General features: G+C 38.5%; 5 protein-coding genes across 10 annotated transcripts; 2 read left to right on the plus strand and 3 right to left on the minus strand.

Moving 5' to 3' along the window:
* Positions 1 to 89: 89 nt before the first annotated feature.
* Positions 90 to 7,883, minus strand: LOC127949289 (armadillo repeat-containing protein 5-like). The gene is made up of 8 exons (XM_052546367.1): positions 7,778 to 7,883; positions 6,890 to 7,353; positions 6,757 to 6,787; positions 6,205 to 6,315; positions 5,179 to 6,076; positions 3,881 to 4,674; positions 2,942 to 3,074; positions 90 to 2,005 (listed from the first exon to the last, which is right to left on the minus strand). The coding sequence occupies exons 2-8, from the start codon at positions 7,310 to 7,312 to the stop codon at positions 745 to 747; spliced, it is 3,651 nt and encodes a 1,216-aa protein (XP_052402327.1). The 5' UTR covers positions 7,313 to 7,353; positions 7,778 to 7,883; the 3' UTR covers positions 90 to 744.
* A 230-nt stretch (positions 7,884 to 8,113) lies between these two features.
* Positions 8,114 to 9,967, plus strand: LOC127949316 (uncharacterized). Its single transcript, XM_052546419.1, has 2 exons — positions 8,114 to 8,391; positions 9,062 to 9,967. The coding sequence occupies exons 1-2, from the start codon at positions 8,298 to 8,300 to the stop codon at positions 9,691 to 9,693; spliced, it is 726 nt and encodes a 241-aa protein (XP_052402379.1). The 5' UTR covers positions 8,114 to 8,297; the 3' UTR covers positions 9,694 to 9,967.
* Positions 9,922 to 13,293, minus strand: LOC127949293 (uncharacterized). 4 transcript variants are annotated; one of them, XM_052546382.1, is made up of 4 exons: positions 12,747 to 13,293; positions 12,144 to 12,473; positions 11,369 to 11,603; positions 9,922 to 11,113 (listed from the first exon to the last, which is right to left on the minus strand). In XM_052546382.1, the coding sequence occupies exons 2-4, from the start codon at positions 12,435 to 12,437 to the stop codon at positions 10,401 to 10,403; spliced, it is 1,242 nt and encodes a 413-aa protein (XP_052402342.1). In that variant the 5' UTR covers positions 12,438 to 12,473; positions 12,747 to 13,293; the 3' UTR covers positions 9,922 to 10,400. The 4 variants fall into 4 exon arrangements, with proteins under 4 accessions (XP_052402342.1, XP_052402367.1, XP_052402358.1 ...); XM_052546407.1 differs by having other exon boundaries at positions 9,964 to 11,113; positions 12,780 to 13,293; XM_052546398.1 differs by having other exon boundaries at positions 9,964 to 11,113; positions 12,144 to 12,437; positions 12,780 to 13,292.
* Positions 13,294 to 14,016: 723 nt separating this feature from the next.
* LOC127949326 (elongin-B) lies at positions 14,017 to 18,078 on the minus strand. 2 transcript variants are annotated; one of them, XM_052546428.1, is made up of 4 exons: positions 17,920 to 18,078; positions 16,673 to 16,807; positions 15,529 to 15,637; positions 14,017 to 15,437 (listed from the first exon to the last, which is right to left on the minus strand). In XM_052546428.1, exons 1-4 carry the CDS (start codon positions 17,920 to 17,922, stop codon positions 15,325 to 15,327), a joined length of 360 nt encoding a protein of 119 aa, XP_052402388.1. In that variant the 5' UTR covers positions 17,923 to 18,078; the 3' UTR covers positions 14,017 to 15,324. The 2 variants fall into 2 exon arrangements, with proteins under 2 accessions (XP_052402388.1, XP_052402395.1); XM_052546435.1 differs by lacking the exon at positions 17,920 to 18,078 and adding an exon at positions 17,017 to 17,144.
* A 1,943-nt stretch (positions 18,079 to 20,021) lies between these two features.
* On the plus strand, positions 20,022 to 22,752 carry si:dkey-66i24.8 (gastrula zinc finger protein XlCGF57.1). Of its 2 annotated transcripts, none has more exons than XM_052546474.1 (2): positions 20,022 to 20,448; positions 20,626 to 22,752. In XM_052546474.1, the coding sequence occupies exons 1-2, from the start codon at positions 20,388 to 20,390 to the stop codon at positions 21,900 to 21,902; spliced, it is 1,338 nt and encodes a 445-aa protein (XP_052402434.1). In that variant the 5' UTR covers positions 20,022 to 20,387; the 3' UTR covers positions 21,903 to 22,752. The 2 variants fall into 2 exon arrangements, with proteins under 2 accessions (XP_052402434.1, XP_052402427.1); XM_052546467.1 differs by having other exon boundaries at positions 20,026 to 20,463.
* The last annotated feature ends 640 nt before the right edge of the window (positions 22,753 to 23,392 follow it).

The raw sequence follows: 23,392 nt of genomic DNA on the forward strand, positions 1-23,392 counted from the left end.
CTACAGAAAAGCTACCCCAGACATGCCAAAAAATAAAAAGTCTTTGAAGAAATTGCTAAATCCAAATGAAGCACAAATTGTAGACCACATTAATGCAGAGCTCATTTATTGAGAACCATCCTCTGCCTTCTATCAACATCTGGCCATTTCCATGATTCAATTTCTCATATATACATAAAAAAAAAACCTATGGCACACAACACACATCAGATAATCCAGATGTCTATAAATGAATAAAGTGCCATATACAAAAAAGAAAAATAAAGCTAACATAAACGGCTCTTCTCCTTGACATTATACTATTCACATAACATACTGTACAAAAACGTACTACGTCTGGATGCACTGTGATTAACATGGAATCGGCATTAAACCCTTTTTGGCCAAATAAAATGAATAAATGTAGTAAAAAAAAAAAAAAAACGATTTCAAAATAAAAAAAAATATATATGTACAGTTAGTTGGTCATTCTACCCCATATACAAACATGTCTTGGAAAAAACTAAATGTGCACATGAAAAAATTATGAATAAAAATGCTCCAAGTAATTTTTCTAAATATTTTTGATAGCTACTTGCTAACTGAAGTTTAATGAGAATATTTTTATTCTATTACATCTACGTCCCAAAAATCCAGTAATTCCCATTCCCTTTCTGTGTATTGTGTGTGCACTAAAGCAGCTTCTAAATGTGTTTACACCAACACTTCAGTACATTCATTTCACTATGCACTACTGTTTGCCCTCTAGCTGAGGGCCGTTTTGACAAGGTCTAAGATGTCCTGCCTCAGCCCTTTGGCGCAGTCTGCCTCTTGGGCCAAACGCATGAAGCAGTCGGTGGAGAGGGAGGGGTGAAGGGGAGCGGGATGGAGCCCCTGAGGCTGCAGCAGTATGGATAGACAAGCCTGGCCCAGTCGCAGGTACGAGTAGCGCTGTGAGAACCAGTACACTTGTGGCAGCAAAGCCCTCAGCCAAGCTCCCTCAGTTCCACTGTCAGAAGATGATGAGGATGATGACGGAATCTTTTTGGAACTCTGACAGGATTTAGAATGTTGTTTGGAACACCCAGACACTTCAGTTTTAATCAGCTGTGGTGATCCTTCAGGACCCCTGCAGACCGAACCTGCATTCATTTCGCTGGTGGTTGTAGTGATATCTTTCAAACAGCAATATTTGGTCAGGCTCCTTATAACTGAGTGGAGAAGGTTCACACTTAGATCCTCCGCTGACCGTTGTAAACCAGGTACTAAAAACCTACAAGCCCCAATCATCACTTCAGCCAAAGGGGATTTCTGAAATTCCTTCTCTCCTGTCAAGCATGACTCCACCTCCTCATTTGGTCTAAGTAGCCCACCGGAGGCTAGAGAGGACAAAACAAGACAATTCGTATCTTGCTTTGACATCTTGTCTTTGTTTCCGTCAGTCAAGCGACAGCCGTGTAAGTAGTGGAGAACTGGTAACAGCATCCCACTCTTTACGTCCTTGATCCGGATGGCCTCACCTTTAGGTTTCTGAGCCTCCCCAAATCCTCCCATCAAGAGGGCTCTAAAATACTCAGACCCAATGTCTTTGGCTCCCTCTTCCCCAGTGACAGCCTCGTGACTGGCTAGTAGAAGGGTTCCATCGTCAAGGAGGAAAGATAGGTCATGATTTGCCTTCAAGTAGGGACATGACTGGTTTTGTTGCAGTTGAGATTTGATATCCAGAAGTTGGGTTGTCTCTGTTCTGATCTGGCAATCTATGCTACAATTCTTTCTGTCCTCCTTGGAACTTGACAGCAGACTGGAGAGGCAGCCAATCAAAAGAGAGACATACAGGGACTTAAATGTTAAAGAGGACGCTTGCTCAAGAGGATGCAACCAACCGGCAAGAAATGTCCTATATTTGTCGGATTGTCCATCTTCGTCACCATCGACATCATCATTTTCTCTGTGACAACCAATCAGTTCGAGAGCTGCTGCCAGCCCTCCACTATCCAAAAGCAGCTTCTTCAAAAGAACTCTATTGCTGCAGAGGAATGAAAAAAGAAGGTGGTCAAGCCAAATACTGGAACATTCCTTTTTTTTAATTAATTTAAAAATACAATTCATAAGTGTAATTACTCTAATACACCTCTTTTCTGATGAATGTTTTAAAGATATTTATTCAAGTTGACTTTTGGTTGATGGTTCAAACTGAACTTTTCATGAAATGTCAAGCTCAGTTGAGGTTGGTGCAGCTCCCTAATAACTTGATATCCATGAATTAATAATGCAACAGTCATAAGTAAAAATCCAACTCATTTTCTTCATTGGGGAATTGATTTTTAACAGTAGCTAGACATACTCTGAGTAACAAGGTTGTTAATATTTTGTGTAGTTTTTGTTGAAGCCATCGCCCCACATTATTTCGAAACATTCTGTTCAATAGCAAAAATTCATGGTGAACAACTATGATTCCACAAAGAAATCTCTGCCCATCTGATAAACGAAACAAGCAAATCACACCAAATGTACACATTAGCACCCACCCACTCCCATGACAACTTAAAGAATTTGTGCATACATATTTTGAAATAAATGTAAAATAAATTGTTTGATATACACAATCAACATCTATAAATCAATAGTTTTATATTTCGCCATAATTTTTATTCTGACTATGTTGTTTGCAGTGCTCAATGGTTTGTAGTTCTTTTGATTATTAAATGTTTTAGGTACAGACTAAGAAGTACCTCTATCTTTTTGTCCGATTTTCTTCAAAAGAAAATCTGTAAGTTTGTTTGGCTTGATCAAAGATATTTTTCAGAACAACAAAAACAACATTGTTTACTTTTCTATGAACTTGACATGTTTTGAATAAGATCTTTCTTAAACCGCTAACACTCATATTTGTCATTGACCCATATATATTAAGCTTTATTAAACCAAATAAAAAAAAACCCTGAAAGTCAATTAGTCATACCTGTTAATCAAAGGCAGAGAGAGGACACAGTACAGCTTGTCAGATTCAGAGCCGGACAGCACGATGTGTGAAAGAACTCCGGTGCCAAATCCAGACTCGCTCTGAACCCTCAGATTACTGAGCAGAGTCAAACCTGAGGAGCCAGAAACATTTTAGCTTTGAATAAAGTGCAGTCTTAAAGGGGTCATAATATGTGATTTCATCTTTCTCTTTGGAGTGTTACAAGCTCTTGGTGAATAAAGAAGATCTGTAAAGTTGCAAAGACTAAAGTCTAAAATCCAAAACTATTTCTTTATAGAAGTCAAGACTCTGCCAGGCCAGGTCAGAACAGACTGCGCTTGTCAGAAGGAGGGACTTTTGTAGAAAAACACCCGTTTGAGAGAGGCGTAGGGTGACCATATGAGCCATTTTCCCAGGACGCATCCTTGTTAGGATTTCTATATTGCCTAAAACGTCCAAAGTAGTTTGACCAGTTAACATGCAGGTATGGTACATAATCAACCAATCGTTGCGTGTGAGAAGGTGAGATCTACAGAGAACGATTAAAGCAATGCAAATAGACGGTCATTGTATGACACCAAAGTACCAAGAGAGTGATTTTAATGCATAAGGAGCCATCTGCTCTGCTCTCTATAGCTCTTATGAATTTCATACAATGATCGATCTGCATAGCACAAGCAGCCAAAACCTGGAGGTTTTAGGCAATATAAAAATCCTGGCAAGGACGCGTCCTGGGAAAATAGCTCAAATGGCCACCCTAGCATAGAGGACCAACAATAATGTACAGTATTTGAAAACGAATGTGTTTTTTGAACATTAAAGCATGTCAACATATTCCATCACACCAAATACACAAAATAATGATCTTTTAAAAAAAGCATCAGATGACCCCTTTAAATACAACATGCATCAATATGGTATATTAATAAAGTCACAAACCTAGTTGTGTGATTTTGCCTTTGACTTTTTCCGACTGTCTGTCCGTTCCTCCGTTGCGTCCCCCGATCTCCTCTCCTCTCACACACAGTCTCTGTTTGATCAAAGCCACGGCTCCAATTCTGACCAAAGCCTGGAAGCAGTTTGGGTTGCAGCTGAGGCGCACAAGCATCCGAAAGCATCGCCCACTGGGGTCATGATGCTGGGTGAGGTAGTACAACAGCCCGGAGAAAACATTTGTGTTGACGAGCGCTGCGCTGGGGTCTGAGGCGTGGGAGAAGCGGGACAAGAGCAGAAGAATGGGGGATTCTGGGGCCCAGGCCTCAGGGTGATAAGGATGTTGATAGACTGGTGTTTTAGACATCACAGGGGGGCTGTCCAGGGGGACCACACTATAGAGAGAGGAGCATGTAGAGGAGGATGAAGTAGAAGAGGTACGGAGTCTCTTTCTGGGAGGAGAGGAGATTTGGAGGGGAGATGAGGAAGGTTGCTCAGATATAGGGGTGGAGGTGCAGGAAGGCTGTGAAGAGGAAGGCGACGCTGGTACGTTTCGAGGAGATACTGAAGTAGAAGAGGAGGAGGAGGAGGAGGAGGAGGAAGAGGAGGGTCTGATGGGTTTGGAGCGGGTGGAGGGAGAAAAGTGGGGCGGACGCAAGGTCGAGATTTGCAAGAACTCAGAGCAAGGTGGTGATGGTGAGACGGAGGATTGAGGGCTGCCCCCAAAGACATCACTTCCACATGGAGATTCAGTCAGCTCACCCTCAGATGAGATCAGACCCTCAGAAACCAGCCACGACCTGGAGGAAGGAGCACAGACAAAACTGAACAACATACAAGCACTTTCTCCATAAAACACATAGATCAATGATGATTTACACAGCAAATTCCAAAAGATTAAACTGAAGTTATATAATTGGCATCTTCATACTTCCAAAAGTTACTGGAAAAAAAAAGGTTATTTTTAAATTAAAACGTTTTGTTTATGAAAAGAATAGCAGCAAGATATTAATGCACTAGTAATGTTTTAAAACTTATAGACATTTTGTCAAACATGTTTAAAAAAAATACATATTTTTTTAATTTTCCTAATCAAACATTTTTTTTTTTTATAACTAAAGCTAGATACTAAACTTGATGAGAAACGAAATTTCAAAACAAAAAAATTTGTACAATTTAATGCTACATATCATATTACTGATCAGTGCTGTTAGTCTGCCTATTGTAAAAATATGGTTATGATGTTCATTTTAATATGCAAGATTTTGTATGTTCTGCTTTCGGTAAAACTATGAATAGCGGACCTGAGACTGAGGAAGCTAGAAGATCCCGAAGTCTGGTCTTTGCTCACATCCTCCCTCTTGTTCCCTTCAAGAGCTGAGAAGTCAAACGAGTCAAAAGACGAGGTCATCAGTTCAGAGCATGGAGAACTAGAGGACAGGCTGACATCCATCTTTCCTGCGGTCGGTTCTTCTCCATGAGCAAACTCAACCAGCCGCTTGATCAGCAGGGGCACCAACCCGAGCTCCTGCAGCTGTTCAAGAGCAGATTCATCGTAGACAAAGTCCACACAAGCTAGAAAGGCAAAGCGCGTGAGCGGATGGTTTTGATGAGCTGATAAAAAGCTGATCAGCACCTCCAGTCCCCCGATCTCCTTAACTTTGGCCCTGTTCACAGCCTCTCTGCAGCACAGGCACAGGGCCTTGAAGAACACACCCGACTTCAGAGGATCCTTCTTCACTTCCTCTGCGAACTTCGGAATGACTCCCAACGAACCGACCAGCGGCCTCAGGCAGCCTTGAGAGCACAAGTTAGCCAGAGTCTTCAAAGCTAGCTCCTCCAAAAGTTGACCACCTTCTCCTGAGGCGAGGAGCCCGAGCTGAGTCAAGGCCCCGGATCTGGACATGTCTCTGGCACACTCTGCGCTGCAGCCTCTGCTGAGCTCATGAATGGCACGAAGTGACGCCCGTCGCAGTCCTAAAGGGTACTCTGGAGCAATGAACAAAGCTAGAGATGGAAGAGCGCCTTGTGAAAGCAGCAGGAGTCGGTTGGCAGGCGTGTCAGAAAGGTAGACAAGCGCCCGGGCAGCAGATTGGACACATTCCACCTTAGCAGCACAGAGTTCAGGGGCTGGAGTCAATGAAGAGGGAGAGGATGGAGGTGGAGAGAGAGACAAGCAGAGCAGGAGAAGTGGAACACCTCCTGAGAGAGAGAGACAGAAATATAATGATTTTATGGTTCTGTGGTTTTACTATATCTAACTGTATATAATGGAGAAGAAACATTTTTATTATTATATTACTTTAAACATATGAAATTTTGGGACTAACCTGCAGAGTGTATCTCAGCAGAACCCTCTGGGTCCATCGCCAGATTTCCCAGAGCTCGTGCTGCTCGATTTTGCACTGTCTCCACAGAGACATTCCTCTTGAGGACATCCACTACAAAAATGAAAGATCACATTTTATGATTATAACTATTTATGCAAACAAGCAGCATTTTTTGTTTCAAAGATTTTATTTTTTGCCGTGATCTCATGTGAGTGACAGGTGGCTGGAGGTCATCAGAGAAGAAATGTCATTGCAAAGGGGAGAGGAAGCTATTATTGATTTGATATGGCACATGAATTTATGATTAATGATGGACTAGTAGTAATAATGATGTGCACTGATGAATAATTTATGATAACCATTGCAATATTCCAAAAATAAAAAGGACTATCAATTCTGAATTCATAAAGACTTTTAAAAGTTTGTTACTGAGGGATTTCACGGTGCCTTTTTTTAATGCACGCATTAAAAATATTATCAAATATGTGGAAAACCATTTCAGATGTCAGTATGCACAGTAACTGATCTTTATGAAGCCTTTGAGTGACTTACCAACAATAGATACGCCATCAAGCTTTCTTACCTAAGAGAAGAAAAAATAATAAATGATCGTATACAAAAAATTAAAGCTACATTATATATATATACATAAGCAAGCTATATATTAAAGCAGCATCTTCCTTACTTCTAGTCTTGTCTGTTTTTCAGTGCAGCAGTTCGCCAGGATGCTAAGTGCCAGGTCCAGAAACTTTCTGGAGCTTTCTGGTCGCCTGAGGAGATCCAGTAAAGGAGGGAGTCCTCCTCGTGATTGGTAGCGGGATATCTTGCCGCCACCTCCTTTGATATGCTGCATCCGAATAGCCACGAGTGCCCTCCACTGACCAGCTTTAAGTCTCTTGTCTGCATCCCTGGCTTTGTCACCTTCAGTTATGGACTTATTGTCTGCTCCTGTCAGTCCACTGCTGTGACTGTCTTTTAAAGTGCGTGTTTTGGACAGCTGAGCCAAACACCAGGTCAGAGAGGATTCTGGGAGAGTGGTGGATGCCTCTGAGGTGCCGTTTAAACTTTTCGGAAATCGTTTAATTCCTTGTTCTGAAGATGTAGACATGATGAACCCAGAGTCCAGAAGCACCTCCCCACCACCACTCCCTGTTTTGTAACTTAAAATTAATTTATCTTCTTAAAATTGTAAGGTACAACAATATTTTAGTGTCATTACATAACTTTGCAACAACACCAAACTCTTATTATTTGTAGAATTACAAAAATAAAAAGAAAAGAACACAAGAACTAATACAAAATTCTCCTATGATTGACACGTTCCATACACAGACAAACAAGCATTCGAAAAACTACAACTACCATGTTCATCAATTAAAGCAAGCCCAGAGCAATGGCTTCTGGGAAATGAAGTATTTTACCCAATGCGATAGATTTCATTACGGCCTACAGTGGGAGGTAGGCCACAAACAAATAAATCCTTGACAGTGCTGCCTAAGATTAATCTATTTGGGTGTATTTGGATGTTTCGATGAAGAGTGAGAAGGCTTCGTTAACTTTTCATCGTACTCACGTCAAATTTCTTACGCGCTACAAAGCGCAATCGCTTCAGATTTGCACTGGCGCCATCTTTAGTAGAGCATCAAACAAGAGAGTTTTTTTCCAGAAAGGGAGGGGTATTTGTAGACTCGGTCTCTTTAAAGCTTATGGGAGTTGTAGTTTCAGAATAGCTCAATTTTTGACTTTATTTAACACATACGATAACGGAGCAATAAAAACGGCATAAATTAATGTATGCAGATATTTATTCTGCTATAAAGAAGAAAACAGGCTGTGTGTTTTGACTTTCTACTTTGCCCGCTAAACACTTGTAAAAACAATGGCAAGCATTTCCCACAATCCCCCGTCACACGCTATGGCCATTTCCGGGAAAAAGCACAACAACACCCTGCTCGGCGCTGTCTGGTGCGAACGAGGTCGTTGTTATTATCATCGCTGTAGTCGACGCTCGAAAATAACTCATCGCTGGAGTTGTTAAAATCCACGATTAGTTGCAATAACGCTCGACAAGATTAATATAAAAGAATTGCAACATGGAGGTCATTGAGTCCATTGTCACAGACGCCATTGAGGTGGAAGACTCAACAACTACGGTTACGACTTTGGAGACCGAAAAGTCCAAAGCAGGTAAGATGTGAGTCAGTGTGTGCGCTGGGCATCGCCCGCGAGGAGGACACAGTGAGCCTGATGATACAGACTGGCCTTCACACCAGGTTTAGGTAACTTAGAAAAGCTTCAGACCTCCAAACAAAAGAATTATTACGGTATGTTTTAATTAGTGTGCATTCCTAACAGTTTTCTTTAATTGCGTGGAATATTTTGTAATATTTTAGAAGCAATATGTATACACATATTTGTGCAATAAATGGTACAAGTTGAACAAAAGTAAAACAAATGTACATTTTTAGTATATTTTAGATAACCTGAGAGATTTATCTCGTTCCATTGTCCTTTCAATGCTTCAAACAATTCATAAAGACATTAGGAAATCATATAAATTGAGTAGTTTAATCCAGTAAATCATTTAAAGAGACACAATCACTTTATATGAAGAACATAATTAATTTAGATTTTAATTAATTCATTTTATGCATTAGCCAAAATTAAATGTCCATCAATATAGAGTGATGTTTCTTCAGAAAACTCAAATTACACATATACACACACACATATAAACTGAATTGTGATATGTTCTCAACCTTTAAGATTCAGTCTTTAAATATTACATTTCCAACTAAATATCTGTTTAAGATTCTTTTTCTGAAATAACAATCTTCTAATAATCTTTTTCATTCAGAGTTTGTGTGGACACTACAAGCTACATGGCATCTCGTCCACGTTCGTCTGGACATGGACCCAGAGTTTGACCAGCCCGTCTGCAAAAAGAAGAAGCTTTGGGAGACTGTGGCCGAGAGAGTGACTGCGAAGCTAAGAGCCGAGGAGGGCACAGACGTTTCAGTCAAAGCCTTCGAATGTGACCTAAAGTGGAGAAACATGTTGGCGACGTATCGCAAAAATGCAGAGCGAGCCAAGAGACTGGGAACCAATAGTGTTCACTGGGAGTTCTTCAAGGAGATGCATGAAGTGCTGGGAAGGAGCTACGAGGAGGTTGAGGCTCAGCGCAAGGCAAAGCTCAATGGTACCAAGCTGGGCAAGGCCATAGCCAGCAAACGATTTACCCCAATACTTCCCACACCCACCGCTACGGCTCCACAGTTACCCAACGCCAGGCCTCCTCAGGATTTGCTGCAGCTGTACCTGGAGCTGCAGGAGAGGAAACTGAACATGTGGGCTCAGCAGAAAGCGCTGGAAGAGAGGAAGATCGAGGCCATCAATAATTTGGCACGTGCCATTACTTGCCTGTCCCAGGACAATACCTTGCAAAACCCCAAAGAGGGTGTGTCGGACACCCCTGTATCCCAACAATAGGAATAGGAATTAGTTGTGTGTTTATCATTGTCTTTTCAGCTAAGAAATTGGTTTTTATTTTTAGGGAAATGCCTGATATGTTGAACCCTTTTCAGAGAATTAAAAAGACTTGAATTGAACAGCAACTTGTTGAAATATACTTGGTTTCCCTTTCCTTCATTATGAATTGCACAAATTTAAATGATCAGTTTAATTTGTCAAATTCATGTAAAATGAGAAAAGGACAAGTTGTACATAGTATTTTTGTGTTTTAATAAAAATCATAGAAAATGTTTGTCACTTATTTTATTTTTTTTCCTCAGTTAAAGTTTCCTTCATACCGCCAAATAAAACAAACAAAAGCTTCTCAAATATACATTTCCACTTTGGTTTAGTTTAAGTTGCAGTACCAAAATAACAAAAAAAAGTAAAAATATTTTAAAAACTTCAATTGTTGCATTCATGTAAAATGAAAAGGAACAATTGTACATTATATTTTTGTTTTTAAACCAAAATCATACAAAATGTCATATAATATAATCAAATATCCATTAATTACACACATAATCTCAGAGTTTTAAAGTGATAGTACATCCAAAATGAGAATCCTTTCATCATTTAAATGTCTTTCCAAATCCACAAGACTTTTGTTGATGTTGAATACACAAATTAAAGTATTTTCAGTGAAACTATGGTCCATTCCACCAAAACTTTGATGGTTCAAAATCTTATTGTGGTGCAGCCTCCAATGTCCTGTGAAGCAGATTCACCACAGTCTCCCTCATTTTCACCCCAGCAGCATCTTTGTTTACCTCCTCCATGTTTTCTGGTGTGCTTCTCTCTACCAGTCCCTTTGTCATGTCCCCCATGTCCAGATAAACATTGTGTAATATACAAGCAGTCAGAACCACTGATTTCGCCTTGTCGTAGTTTCCCATATCCAAATATCTCAATTTCTTGAACCGCTCTTTTAAGTCCGCCACAGCCTGGTTGATTCGGCCTAAATGGTTCCCCAGCGATCTGTTGTAGAGGTTTTCCTGCGGGTTTTGACCTGGTGGGAATGGAGTAAGTATTTGTTCTGTGAGCGGGTATCCCACTCCGGCTATGAGGCAGGTTCCTGGAGGCACCATCTCAGGGTTTTGGCGAATCCTTTCGGCTAACGCACGTCCTCTGTCTTTTTCCGATCCTTTACTGATGTGACAGTAGATGAAGCGGCCTTTGTCATTGCAGACCAGTTCCAAGTTCAGCCAGGAATCTGGATGTGGTTTGTTCTTTGGTCTCATGGCTTCTGGAGTGTCACTCTCGCTGTATGGTTTGGCAACACGCAAGCGGATGGGGATGCGTGTGTCACCCAGCACGCCGAGCACTCGAGGGAGACCTCTCTCTTCCGGACCTTCATTACAGCTGCAGAAGGGAAGCAGATGTTGCAGTGCTTCCTGTCCTACAGGGCAAAAAGAGAAGACAGCTGTATAGTGAGTAAACCTGCTAAGTGACTACAATAAGCAAGTGTAATTTTATTATCATTAATATAGTACTATAATCTCTTTTATTATTTTGAATTAGATTTTGATTTGATACTTCTGTCGTCATTTAAATGTTAGTGTTTTAGACTTTTTTTTTTTTTTTTAGATTCTAGATATTTTATAGTCCTAGATTCTGAGATATAATAATTGTGTGGACTAATTAACTGTAGTACCTGTCGGCCACTGAATGACCCGATCCTTTTGTGCGGTCACTTGATCACAGAAAGAGAAGAAGATCCTGTAAATATTTCCCTTTTTCATTTGGAAACTAGAGGATACGCTGCAAAAGCTGATGCGTTTGGACAGGAGAGTGAGGGACAGGAGGACAGTGTGAGACGAGGACAGTCGAGCTCTTCCACTCAATCGCTTCTTGCTTGTGTTGCCGCTTTGCAAAAAATGTATCACATACTGCAACAAATAACAAAACAACAAGATGTGAAGAAGTCCTTCTCAACCTTTTGAATTCTCTCTATTTTAATCTCAACCTTTTGAATTCTCTCTATTTTAATTTTCTATATTATTTTAAAATATTACTGTTTTACTAATATATATGTTTCTTATCAAATAAATGACCGGTCAGAATAAGATAATTATTTCAAAAACATTTTACATTTGTTAATAATCTTAATTATTCAAAATTTTTCTAGGTATTTCAAACTCAAAAATATTATATTATAAATATTTATTAGGTAGAAATTAAGTAATATATATATATATATATATATATACACATTACTTTAAAATTAGACTTCCTCATGAATATTTAGGTTTTTACAATCTGAATGAATCTTTTACATTTTAATACTTGTTTTGTCTTATTTTAAACCATTTCATGTTATATTGAGGCCCTTTGGTTGAGAACTATTGATGTAAAGTGAGAAAACGAATCATTAAAATCACTTTAATATATAAAAGAAAAGCACATGAGATAGCTAGCTGATCATCTACCTGTACAATACGATTTGTCCCCGTGGCTTCCGGAGCGCGTGCCCGCTGCACGGCTGTCCTGGACTCGGACCGCTGAGGGTCGGCTTGTTCCGCCTCATCTGGTGGCGCTGAATCCTCCTGTTGAGAGGTCGTCTGCTCCTGGACCCGGGCCACCAGGTCAGCCTCTATCATCTCTTCCACTGCACGCTCCAGTCGATGCTCAAGCTCCCAGCTAGACAGCTGCTCCAGTTCAGCCTGCATGGCGTCCATCAACACCCGTCCTCCGGGCGCCACGGTCTCTTCACGAACCTCCATCTGGAGTCAAGGGATGAAGCTAGCAAGTCAGCGTGTCTAAAAAAAACATACGTTAAACGTTGCTACAGAAAATCAACAGGGTAACTGGAATACATATCTCAGTCTGAGCAATAATGAGGGTAAAACCAGTCAGATAAAGTTAGATCTAAGCATTATAACTTCACAGAGCAAAATTAACGAACGAAGTAAACTAATATGGATAGCTCAACCAGTGATTGAGTCAACAGACAAATGCGATTTTGAAATTAGATAAAAGTGTTGAAACCTAAATTACTTAGTGGCGCGAACATATTAATTCAAACCCCATACCAAAACACGGAGAAGATATTTGAATTGCAGGACCTTTAAAACAGACGATCATCTCTTTCCATTAGCTTCTGTTGTAAGACAGATGTACGGGATCTACTGCGCATGCGCACGTTCAACACTCTGATTGGTCCTGGAAGATTTAATCTCTCCAAGTATTCAATAAATCACGCTTAAAGCTACTATTATATTAGTTACTCATTAGTTATAGATAACGGCAAAGTGATAATACAGTGAAAAAAAAATGTATAGCAAAAAAGAGCGTAAATTATATGTCTCTTAACGAATCTTTATTTTAGAGGGTAGACTATTTTTCTCTTTTAACTTGTTCTCTACCAGACTCGGTCTGAATTTGATCGTTACTAGTAGTAAGTGACTGGAGGTCCGACCTCACATCTCAATGTATTGGATTTACATTTTTTAATAAAAGTTTTTTTTGCAGTTTCATGATAAAAATAATTTTATCAAATTCACGTGAAACCTGTTAATATAATTAGCATTAAGCAATACTAATTTCTAAAACTCAACTCTTCTTTGAAAATAATTTATGAACGTTTTAATAAAATACTATTTATTGAAACCTACTGTTTCGTATACTTGTTGATCAGGTCATAAGCATATTTCCAGTATGTAACATTTCTGCTATTCAGCGAAGTAACTTACATCTCACTCTTTCATCAGTGAAGCCCTCCAAATACACTTAACTCATTACGAATCAGACGTCCGCGTTCTCGGTTCAATGAATCGTCAGTGATTTCAATCGGTTCAATGAATCGTCAGTGATTTCAATCGGTTCAATGAATCGTCAGTGATTTCAATTGGTTCAATGAATCGTCAGTGATTTCAATCTCAATCGTTTAAGTTCACTGAGAAGTTCCAGGGCACCTAAAACCCCAGATATTACACAAGTCTTTGGGGAAGGTTTTTGCAGGAATGTGATTGTGTACCGTTTTCTGTGTAAATTTTTGTGCGTGTTGCTAGGTTTTACTCATACAGAAACTGAAAATGGCATTGAAGCTGTTTTTCAACTAATTTCAGTAATATTTTGAAACACTTCTAAAAAACACTGAAGTGAAGAAAGCACCGTCTTGCTTTTCATATTTCCTATTTCTTGTTAATTTTCTTCCCCTTGACTTTTGTTGCTCTTTTCTTTTGTTCTGTTGTGAGTTGTCATTCTGTTATATAACAATTATATCTGCATGTTTATAGATAGAAAAAAAAACTAAAGCCCCAAAAGCGACACTATTAAAAAAAACAGACGTTGAACATTAGACAAGGAGTGGAAAAGGGCTGATTTTAATTCATTCAAACTCAGTTACAGATACTGCAGCATGATTTTACTTTCTGTTTTTAACTTATTGTTTTTTTGCAAGAGCACTGTGAAGGAACACTGCCGTCACTCAGAAGAATAGGGGGGAGTTCGCAAAAACATTAGGATTCTCGGTTTTGTTTTTTGGGATGAACACAATGTCAGCATTTTTGTTAAAGTTAAACATTCACTTGTTCAAGCAACTGTGCCCAAAAGGCATCATTCGTATTGATCTTTACATTTTAACTTGATTCTTTCCACCATTTAAAATGCCACACACACACAAAGAAAAAAACCCACTATCATTTACACTCCCCTTTGATTTAAATACAAATTCAGGGAATTAAATGTCAATACTTATAAGCTTCCAAACAAATATTCAAAAAGAAAGAAGCAGACACTAACCCCTCCAACACAAAACTGTAAAGAAACGCAAAGCACACTTGAGGAAGCAACAATGAGAGTGGAAAAATGTATTTACAATGACAGAATTCACCTTAACCATGTGCTATGTATTCATTTACAGGTATATCCTGACGGCATCCATACCCATTCTGACGTTCAACAAGTTCCATGTGCATTTACACTATATTATGTCGGTAACATGAAACTTTTCAGCCTATGGCCTTTTGCCCCCCAATAAAATGATGCAGGATCTAAATAAGAATTATAATATCAATACTCATTAACACACAACAGTATACTGTAAATGCGATCGGTAAAGTGGGCATCTGAAAAACTTTACAGCCCCAAACACAAACCCACCCCACCCCTAACAGATTGAAACACACAAAAAGCACAAAACGTTCAACTCTCCAAACATAACATTTGCGTGAATTAAATAAGATGCACAGGTTTAAATACTCCGCTATCTAACCACCTCCGACGGGTGACTAACAGCTGTCTGAAAATGAGCGAATCATTCAGAAAACAAGGGAAACATTGTCAAATCAAAATGTGCCTGCGCCAAATGGGACGTTGTGATTTTGTGGATTAAGCTTTAGGTGAGCTGACAGTGAACATGGGAAGGCTTTGCGACATTACAGTGAGAGTAAGCTGCTAGTGCTCGATGGGACGTGAGGAGGAACAGGGAGAGCGATTCAAATTCTCAGCAAAGTTACGATATCACACAAGCCCACTCTCACTCATGCTCTTTTTGTAATTCAATACACACCATCATCTTAAAACACGTGTTTTGCCTGTCCACTGTTTGGGACACTCTTAACCCCCTCTGCCCCCCCACCCCCCAACCCTTTATCAGCAGTTCCTCCTTCACTGCACGGCTTGTTCGTTGGCAGTGCTGCCCGAGTCTTGAGGCTTCATAACATCAGGAAGCTCAGGAGGGCTGGAGAAGGCCTCTATTCTTAGAGGCTCAAAAGCATCATCTGTGATAAAAGAAACAGACACGGTAGGCAAATTCAGATAACAGATATCACATAGCGGGAAACAAAGCAAGCGATTGAAACAGGAGCTCACCGCTGATGCGAAAAGCCAGTCCTACTGTGGCCGGAGCCTGAGGCCTGGCTGTCTGGTTTGTGAACCCAGAGTCTCCGAGAGTCTTACTGTCTTCTAGCAGCATGTCATCCTGCAGGACATGAAGAGATTGTTTAATAAAGGGCATACTCAAAATCACTTCAACTCTAACTAGTCCACAACAGCTTAATTTAGATTTGTGTGTGTGGTCCTTCATAAATTGGTCATTCTTATTGTGCGGTGCATGTTCCCACTGTTATTGTCTTAAAACACAGGATAAAGTATTAAACTCACAATTTTTTGAGAAAAATGTAATACTATTAGTTTGTAGAATTTGATCTTAATTTTTAATGTAGAATGTGTTTCAAACAAAAAATGTATTCCTGGGCATGCTGTTTACAGTAATTCGATTGTTTTTCACTTTCCATTCTGTTAATCCTGTAAATGTATCTTGTAAATCTACAAGTTAATAAACCCCTGAGATACAATGGGTGGGTTTTCTTAGCTTAAGGGGTTTGAGCTAGTATTAGCAAGGGATTTGAGATTCTGGGATGTTTTGTGGTATTAGTTTGTCTTACACACATTAACGTTAACATTCAGAAAGTTTGAAGACTCATGTTCACCAAGGCTGCATTTATTTAATCAACAATATAGTACAAACAGTAATTATTTGAAATATTAATACAATTTAAAAGAACATTTCGATTTTAAAATATTCTCAAATGTAGTTTATTAATGTCAATAAAGCTGTTTTGGAGTTTTATACTCCAGTCTTCAGTGTCACATGATCCTTCAAAAATCATTCCAATATGCTGATCTGCTGTTCAAGAAAAGCTGTTTTTTACAGGATTCCTTGAATAATATAGCTCAAAAGAACTGCGTTTGTTTGATAGAAATCTGTTGTGACAAATGTTTTTACTGTCAGTTTCGAACAATTTCATGCATCCTTGCTAAATAAAAGTATACATTTCTTTTTAAAACTCTTACCAACTCCACATTTCTTATTATTATTTGGAATGCTTTTATTTCTACATACCAGGAATGACCCAACTACATACAACATTCAGGAGATACTGAAAAGAAGTGTAACATTTATTAATTTCTATATCAATGAATAATCGACATCGTCAGAACTTTCTTTACCGACCTTATAAAGTCTCTGATCCTCTGGCGCTCGCTTTAGGATGCCCTCCACAATCCGCTTCAGCTCGTAGACTGTGGTGGACTCCTTAGCATCTGTGAAGATGGTTGTCTTGTGACGTCTGATCATCAAAAATACATCCTGAAAAAATTATAAAGAGAGTCAGATATTCAACTTCCGATCCAATCTCATTATCAACACGTCCTGATCTATACTAAGATCAACCCTCCACAAAATTCAACTCATGGCTCATTTAAACCCTACAGAACATTTAATGTCCTTCACACAATACAATCAAATACAAATAGTATTAGACGAATAATAATGATGAATGAAAACAAACAACTAACTTCTAGAACTCAACTCCAAAGCGGTGTTTGTTGTAATTCACAGGTGGAACAACCACTGGCTTTTGAAATGAAATAATGAAGAGAAGAGCAGATGGTGAGCAGCTGAATCAAGCCAACTGCACAACTGCACGCGGCGTGTGCTGATGAAACGCTGACAGCTGCAGTTGTGTTGACTTGTTGTTGACTTAGTTACTAGCAACACCTTGAAAATCCAGGGCGTTTTGTTTATACCAACAGATAACCAGCATGGCAAAGGGCTGAAAATGCAATAATATACTAATACTAACCGTAATCATGATTAAATAACGTATAAATACGCCGCGTTATTGCAAGTTGTCTTTTAAAAATGGACGTGCAACCCGGAGCTAACGTTAGCAACTGACGTAACGACAGGACAGAAACATGCAGCAACCAATCTGCGCTCTATAGTCTGTTTATTATTCGTCTACATTTATCGATTTATAAGGACTAGATGAGCATCTAAAATGGCACAGCCCAGAATGATCAATGACCGGAGCGTTCCTTCATTTTGAAGCTGTCATCCAATCAACATCGCGGTAAACAGCCCCGTCTCGGCTCCAGAGGGTGTACAGCTCATATACAAATAAAGAAAACAAACCGTGTGCTCATCGCTTTTTTATATTTGCTGACCAGACCGGTCGTCGAGCGCAATGTACTCCTAATCTAATTAGTAACACAAGTAGATGGGGCGAATTTAGCAGGGAATGTTAGCCGGGCTGCTAAAAATATTGCGAAACAAAGAGGACTGTGTAAAGGCTGCGTTAACATGCGCTAGCCGCTTCAGTCAGCAGCTAGCTTGCTCATAACCCTTCACAATTACATTTTTAAACTACAAAACGAAGAAAAACGTTTGATCTAGGTTTCATTTGCTTCCTCACTCACCATGTCTCTACGAGTGTTTCGCTGACTTCTTCCACTATCCCACGCTGCACTGCGGAAATCAAAGCGCTGGAGCCAGTCCTCCACAGTCCCAGACGTCTTTGCGCGAGCGGCGTGAACTCTTTTCTGTGCCGGAGACGGTCGCGCCCTAGCGGCCTCACGTCATTCAACACTTGTTGCTCAGACACAAACCATTTTAATACAATTTTAATGTACAGCTTTGCCTTTTCTGTAAAAAAAAAAGTAAATCATTGTGCATTTAGCTTTTATTTATGGTGTAGCACCAACAATTGTTTTCATTTGGATAAATGGAAAAGCCGCATAGCTATTTAGTGTACATTCTAGAAGGTATCTGGAACTGTCTTGTAAATACAAATGGATATAAAACATACAAAGACAGGACAACAACAGCAGTATAAACAGTTCATTCTGAGCAAGACCTTGATGGAATAAACTATGATGTTGTATCAAGATTAAAAGGTTTATTTGCAGAAATACAATAGCCACACAATATCCGTGGGATTGCCTGGAATTCATAGGAATATTTGTGGATTTATTAATATTAGATTATCTTTGCTGGCTCAATCTGGTCAAAACAGTTATTTATAAAAAGTATATTGGACCAAAGAAAAGCATATTTTCTCCCACTCCTTTCCCAGTTTGTAATTTTACAGATAGTACTATTCTCCTTAATACCTTTAATGGTATGTATTCACAATGCAGCAAACAATTTCAATATAAAGATCACAAATAACATCTCAGTCTGGGTCTCTACTATGACTTTAATGTCTCATTATTTTTCACTGGACCTAAGGTTTGAAGTCACATGCTGGTTACAATAGGCACACTAGCAACAGAGGAAACAAAAACCCCTGTTTTTTTATTTATAAAATCTAATGACAAGGTACAAAAACATTACTACATAGTAATAACATAAAACTGTTAATTCACACTGCCTACCTGTTTTTTTTTTTTTTTTTTTTTTTTTCACTTTATGAAACAACAACAATGCCGTCCGCTGATTCTCCTGTCCTGGAATGGTTTCCTCAAAACTTTTATTTCTATTTGACTGAAGAAAGAAAGACGTGAACATCTTGGATGACATTGGGTGAGAAAAATTATCAGGAATTTTATATTCTGGTGTTTATATTCTGGCATACACAGTGTTGGGCTAGTTATTCAAATAATGTAATATATTACTATAGTACTCCTTTAAAAAGTAATATTGTTAATTTACTTATCACTCTCTGGCAACACTAATTAGTTAGACAACTAGTTCCTGCAAAAAGTAATATTACTACAGCAACTAGTAACTATTACTGCCCAACATTGTCGGTATGAATCTTTGTGGTCAATGTGTTCAAATGATTTGAGTTTGGAATAAACTAAACTCTCTACCACTACGTAACCCCAAAAAAGCAATAGGGCACACAACAACAACATGTGGTGACAAAGGTCCTGTGAATGATTACAATACTTCAGAAACATGACTGTATTTGTTGACCTCACACACAACCTATTTATATACACACAAACTAACATACAAGTACGTCTGCATATATGCTTGGCAAAGCTGTAAGTTAGCATGTCTGACCAGCACAATATTAAAACAGGGACTTCTAGGGGACCCTTTTTAGGGTTTTGTTTAGGGGACTTTACATAGGAGGATTACTTGGAACTTGCAGTAAGTTACTTAAAATAAACATTTAAAACTTACGTCAGTTTCACAAGCGGCCCCATCTGCTAAAAAAAGTGGAATGTTATTTTAAAATCATTGACTTTATTTATTTCTAAGAAAGGAAACGAGAGCATTGTCCATTTATTTTATGATTCCTTTTAAAAATATTTTGGTGTGATTTAACATTTTTGTTAAAATAATACAAACTTTGAATTTTGACTTATAAAACAATTGTTTTATTTTTAGATGATACTTATGTTGAATTTAAATGATTACATATGTTATAAATGTACTAAATCAAAAAACAAAAACCTACTTTACTCATTTTTAAATAGTCACAACTTTCATACTTCAACATCAGAATTAACACAGCAAAAATGACTTTAAATTACAGTTACTTTTTTACTATTATTTTCTTATGTTTATCTCAGTATTTGATTTGTTGTGATTGCTGCATTTTTTATTTTGCCTTTGATGCATTGGTTCAGCAGAATGTCAATTTATATTATTTTAAAGTGTTGGGAACAATAACGAATTACATGTTAAACAAGTGAGCTCATATGATTCTCACAACATTGTTATTTATGGATTTTGAAAAATCTGTTTTGAAAAGAAAAACGATAAGGAAGAACAGTTTTTCCTTCTTTCATTTTGACACTTCCTCCTCCAGTCCAGTTAGTGGTAGCAATGCGCCAAAAGGTGGCTTGCCAACATTACAAGAATAAGACGATGACACCAACAACAACAACGCATCCCAGTAAATGAGAGACTGAGGTGAAATGCAACTTCAAAGATGATGTTTGTTAAGGAGGAGAGTGAGGACACGTGTGATCCAGAGAACTACAGAATAGATAGTGAGCACGAAGAAGGTTTGTGTCCATTTTTGACTTTTATTATTATTATTTAATCGTTGTGGAACCAGTTAGAGCTAATCTGATGAAGAATATAAATGACTACAAAATGCATTTAAACCAGTTTTTCTTGTTTGTCCTGCAAGGGTTGATTTTCAATCATTTATTGTTCTCTTTCAGGCCTCGTGGAAGTGAAAGAGGAAAGTCAAATTCTGAATGAAGTGGAGGAGAAACATCAGCATCGGAAAGCTCACGATGTCCTCACTGGAGAAAAATCACAGACTTGCTCTCAAAATGAAAACTGTTCCTTACAAAGCAGCACACAAACAACAGTCAGAAAGCCTTTCACCTGCTCTCTGTGTGGAAAACAATGTGCCCACAGAGGTCACCTGAACGATCACATGTTAACTCACACCGGAGAGAAGCCGTTCACTTGCCCTCAGTGTGGAAGGAGATTCTCCCGCAGAAGGAAACTTAATGATCACATACTAATTCACAATGAAGAGAAGCCCTTCGTCTGTCCTCAGTGTGGAAAGAGGTACAAACGTAATGAACACTTTCGAAGTCACTTACTAAGTCACGATGGAGGCAAGCCCTTCACCTGCTCTCAGTGTGGAAAGAGTTTCAGTTATAAACGAAGCTTTAATGATCACCTCAAAGTTCACACTGGAGAGTGTCTGCACACGTGCCTTCAGTGCGGAAAGAGCTTCCTGAATAAAGGACACCTTAAGGATCACATAAAAATCCACAGCGGAGAGCGCCCTTTCGCCTGCTCTCAGTGTGGAAAGAGCTTCATCAGTAAACGAGACGTTACATCTCACATGAGAGTTCATACTGAAGAGAAGCCTTTTAAATGCCTTCAGTGTGGAAAGGGTTTTGCGTGGGCAAGCTGTCTGAAAATCCACATGCGCCACTCTCACTCGGAAGAAAGGGAGTTTACCTGCGAGCACTGCAATAAAACCTTTGTGTTGGAGTCGTACCTAAAGAGACACTTGAAAATCCATCAAAACGAGAAACCCTTTGTCTGTCCGTTTTGCGGGAAAAGTTTTTTGTGGCTCCTGTGCTTCAAAGCGCACCAGAAAATACACGAGGGTGTGAAAACCCATGTTTGCTCCGAGTGTGGGAGAGCCTTTGCTACAGCCAACTATTTGATAAAACACCAAAAGGTCCACACCGGAGAACGGCCGTACATGTGCTTATATTGCGGAAAGAGTTTCGGTAAGAAAGCAAACCTGGGAGAACACGTAAGACTGCATACTGGAGAGAAGCCGTACACCTGCACTCAGTGTGGAGGCAGCTTCACCTCAGCTAAAGGTCTAAGTTATCACAGAGGAAAGCAGTGTTGCCAAAGTGGGCCAAATTCATGCTCCGTTGAAATCCAGATAGTGTCAGATATGCCCAAAGTTTGCGTTTCTACCAAAAAAGCAATTACATCTACAACATTAAGTGGCGAATAAGCCCTCATTCAATGTAAATGGCAGCAGAAAGTCTGTGCATATAGTACTTTATTGTTAAAGAAAACTTTAAGGTAAAGAATTAAATCAGATTTTTTTTTTTTTATAACACATAAATGTAAATATAGACCTTATGTAGCTCTGCCCCGTCGTCTTCTGTCTTCCCACAGCGTGAAGAACGTATGGGTTGTACCACTCGTTTTAAAAACTTCCCGGTCTACTGACATCTGCATTGAAGATTACAATGTACGTGGTAGATTCTGATTACTCTATAATAAGTAAATCCACTTCAGATAATTACTCTTCAACAGTGATGCTACAGAGCTACTGCATTAACAGAAGTTCAAAGAAAATAATCTAAAGATGGCTGTGCACTTGTTTCTCTCACACATATGGTCTATAGGTATATCATATATTTAGAAAGGGCCAAGCATAGTCAGTATAGATGCCTAGAGGAATACATACATAAAAAACAAGCATTTTTGTGCATGCATATATATATATATATATATATATATATATATATATTTTTTATAATTGTTATGGTCTTGGTCAAAAGTATGTACAAACAATGCTGATGATTCAGTCTAATTTAAAGACCTAACTAGCTGTATAGAAAATAATTTACTAAGAATTAAAATTAGATTCTAAAGCATGTAAGAATTTTTTTTTTTATGTTGCCCGTTTTTTTTTAATGAAGCACTTTTTTTCTTTTTGTGCTACTCTTTCATTGAATTAAATATAGAAATTGAAGTATTTACAAAATATGATTACTCAGACTCTTTGGCATGTTACACAGAATTGCTCGTGTTTGTAAATGTGTAATATACTGTAATAAAAACAATTGAATGAAGGGTATCGTGTGTCTGTTTAATGCGGTACAACAGTAGGTGGCGCTAGTGCGGTATTTAAGTTTGCCAGCCTTTCACCTGGCCTCATTGTAAAAAGTGTTTCATAAATAAATCTCAAGCTGAAACGCAGAATTCACTTTAAAGAAAAGCCCTGTATGTGTAATCTGTGTGGAAAGAGTTTGACATGGGCAAGCAGTCTCTAATATCATCTAAATAAACATTACATTAAAAAGGGAAGATACAATTATATTTTGTATTTTTTACTCATATGATAAACATATGTGATATTCTGTTTATCAAAACCAATAAGGTTCATCAAGTTAGTGTTTTTGCTTGGCTTTGAGGTTATGTAAATCTTGGCAGGTTAATTTTCAACTTATGCTTGCAAATTAATAAAGTGTTGAATGGAAATTGGTCAGTTCAATTAAGTATAGAATTTTTGTAATAACTAGCCTACAAAAATGAAAATGGGCAAATGTGTGACAAATGTGTCAGAAAATATATATATATATATTTTTTTTGCAAAACCATGTGTAATTTTGTTGCAAACCATTTTTACAGTTATTTCATAATGAAAAACAGTAGTTTATTTATAGAAAAAAATAATAATAATAAAATATCACAGTTGTGGGAACATTGTGG

Source organism: Carassius gibelio, chromosome A3, assembly GCF_023724105.1.
Source record: "Carassius gibelio isolate Cgi1373 ecotype wild population from Czech Republic chromosome A3, carGib1.2-hapl.c, whole genome shotgun sequence".
NCBI classification, from domain to species: domain Eukaryota; kingdom Metazoa; phylum Chordata; class Actinopteri; order Cypriniformes; family Cyprinidae; genus Carassius; species Carassius gibelio.

Coding starts and splice junctions, on each gene's coding strand:
- LOC127949289 (XM_052546367.1), bottom strand. CDS start 7,312: ATGTCTACATCTTCAGAACAAGGAATTAAACGATTTCCGAAAAGTTTA. Junction 6,788..6,889: donor AAAAACAGACAAGACTAGAA/GTAAGGAAGATG, acceptor TTCTTCTCTTAG/GTAAGAAAGCTTGATGGCGT. Junction 2,006..2,941: donor TCTCTGCCTTTGATTAACAG/GTATGACTAATT, acceptor ATTCCTCTGCAG/CAATAGAGTTCTTTTGAAGA.
- LOC127949316 (XM_052546419.1), top strand. CDS start 8,298: ATGGAGGTCATTGAGTCCATTGTCACAGACGCCATTGAGGTGGAAGAC. Junction 8,392..9,061: donor GACCGAAAAGTCCAAAGCAG/GTAAGATGTGAG, acceptor TTTTTCATTCAG/AGTTTGTGTGGACACTACAA.
- LOC127949293 (XM_052546382.1), bottom strand. CDS start 12,437: ATGGAGGTTCGTGAAGAGACCGTGGCGCCCGGAGGACGGGTGTTGATG. Junction 11,604..12,143: donor GGACAAATCGTATTGTACAG/GTAGATGATCAG, acceptor TATTTGTTGCAG/TATGTGATACATTTTTTGCA. Junction 11,114..11,368: donor GGTCATTCAGTGGCCGACAG/GTACTACAGTTA, acceptor TTTGCCCTGTAG/GACAGGAAGCACTGCAACAT.
- LOC127949326 (XM_052546428.1), bottom strand. Junction 15,638..16,672: donor AGGATCAGAGACTTTATAAG/GTCGGTAAAGAA, acceptor CATGTCCTGCAG/GATGACATGCTGCTAGAAGA. Junction 15,438..15,528: donor ACTGGCTTTTCGCATCAGCG/GTGAGCTCCTGT, acceptor CTTTTATCACAG/ATGATGCTTTTGAGCCTCTA.
- si:dkey-66i24.8 (XM_052546467.1), top strand. CDS start 20,388: ATGATGTTTGTTAAGGAGGAGAGTGAGGACACGTGTGATCCAGAGAAC. Junction 20,464..20,625: donor AGATAGTGAGCACGAAGAAG/GTTTGTGTCCAT, acceptor GTTCTCTTTCAG/GCCTCGTGGAAGTGAAAGAG.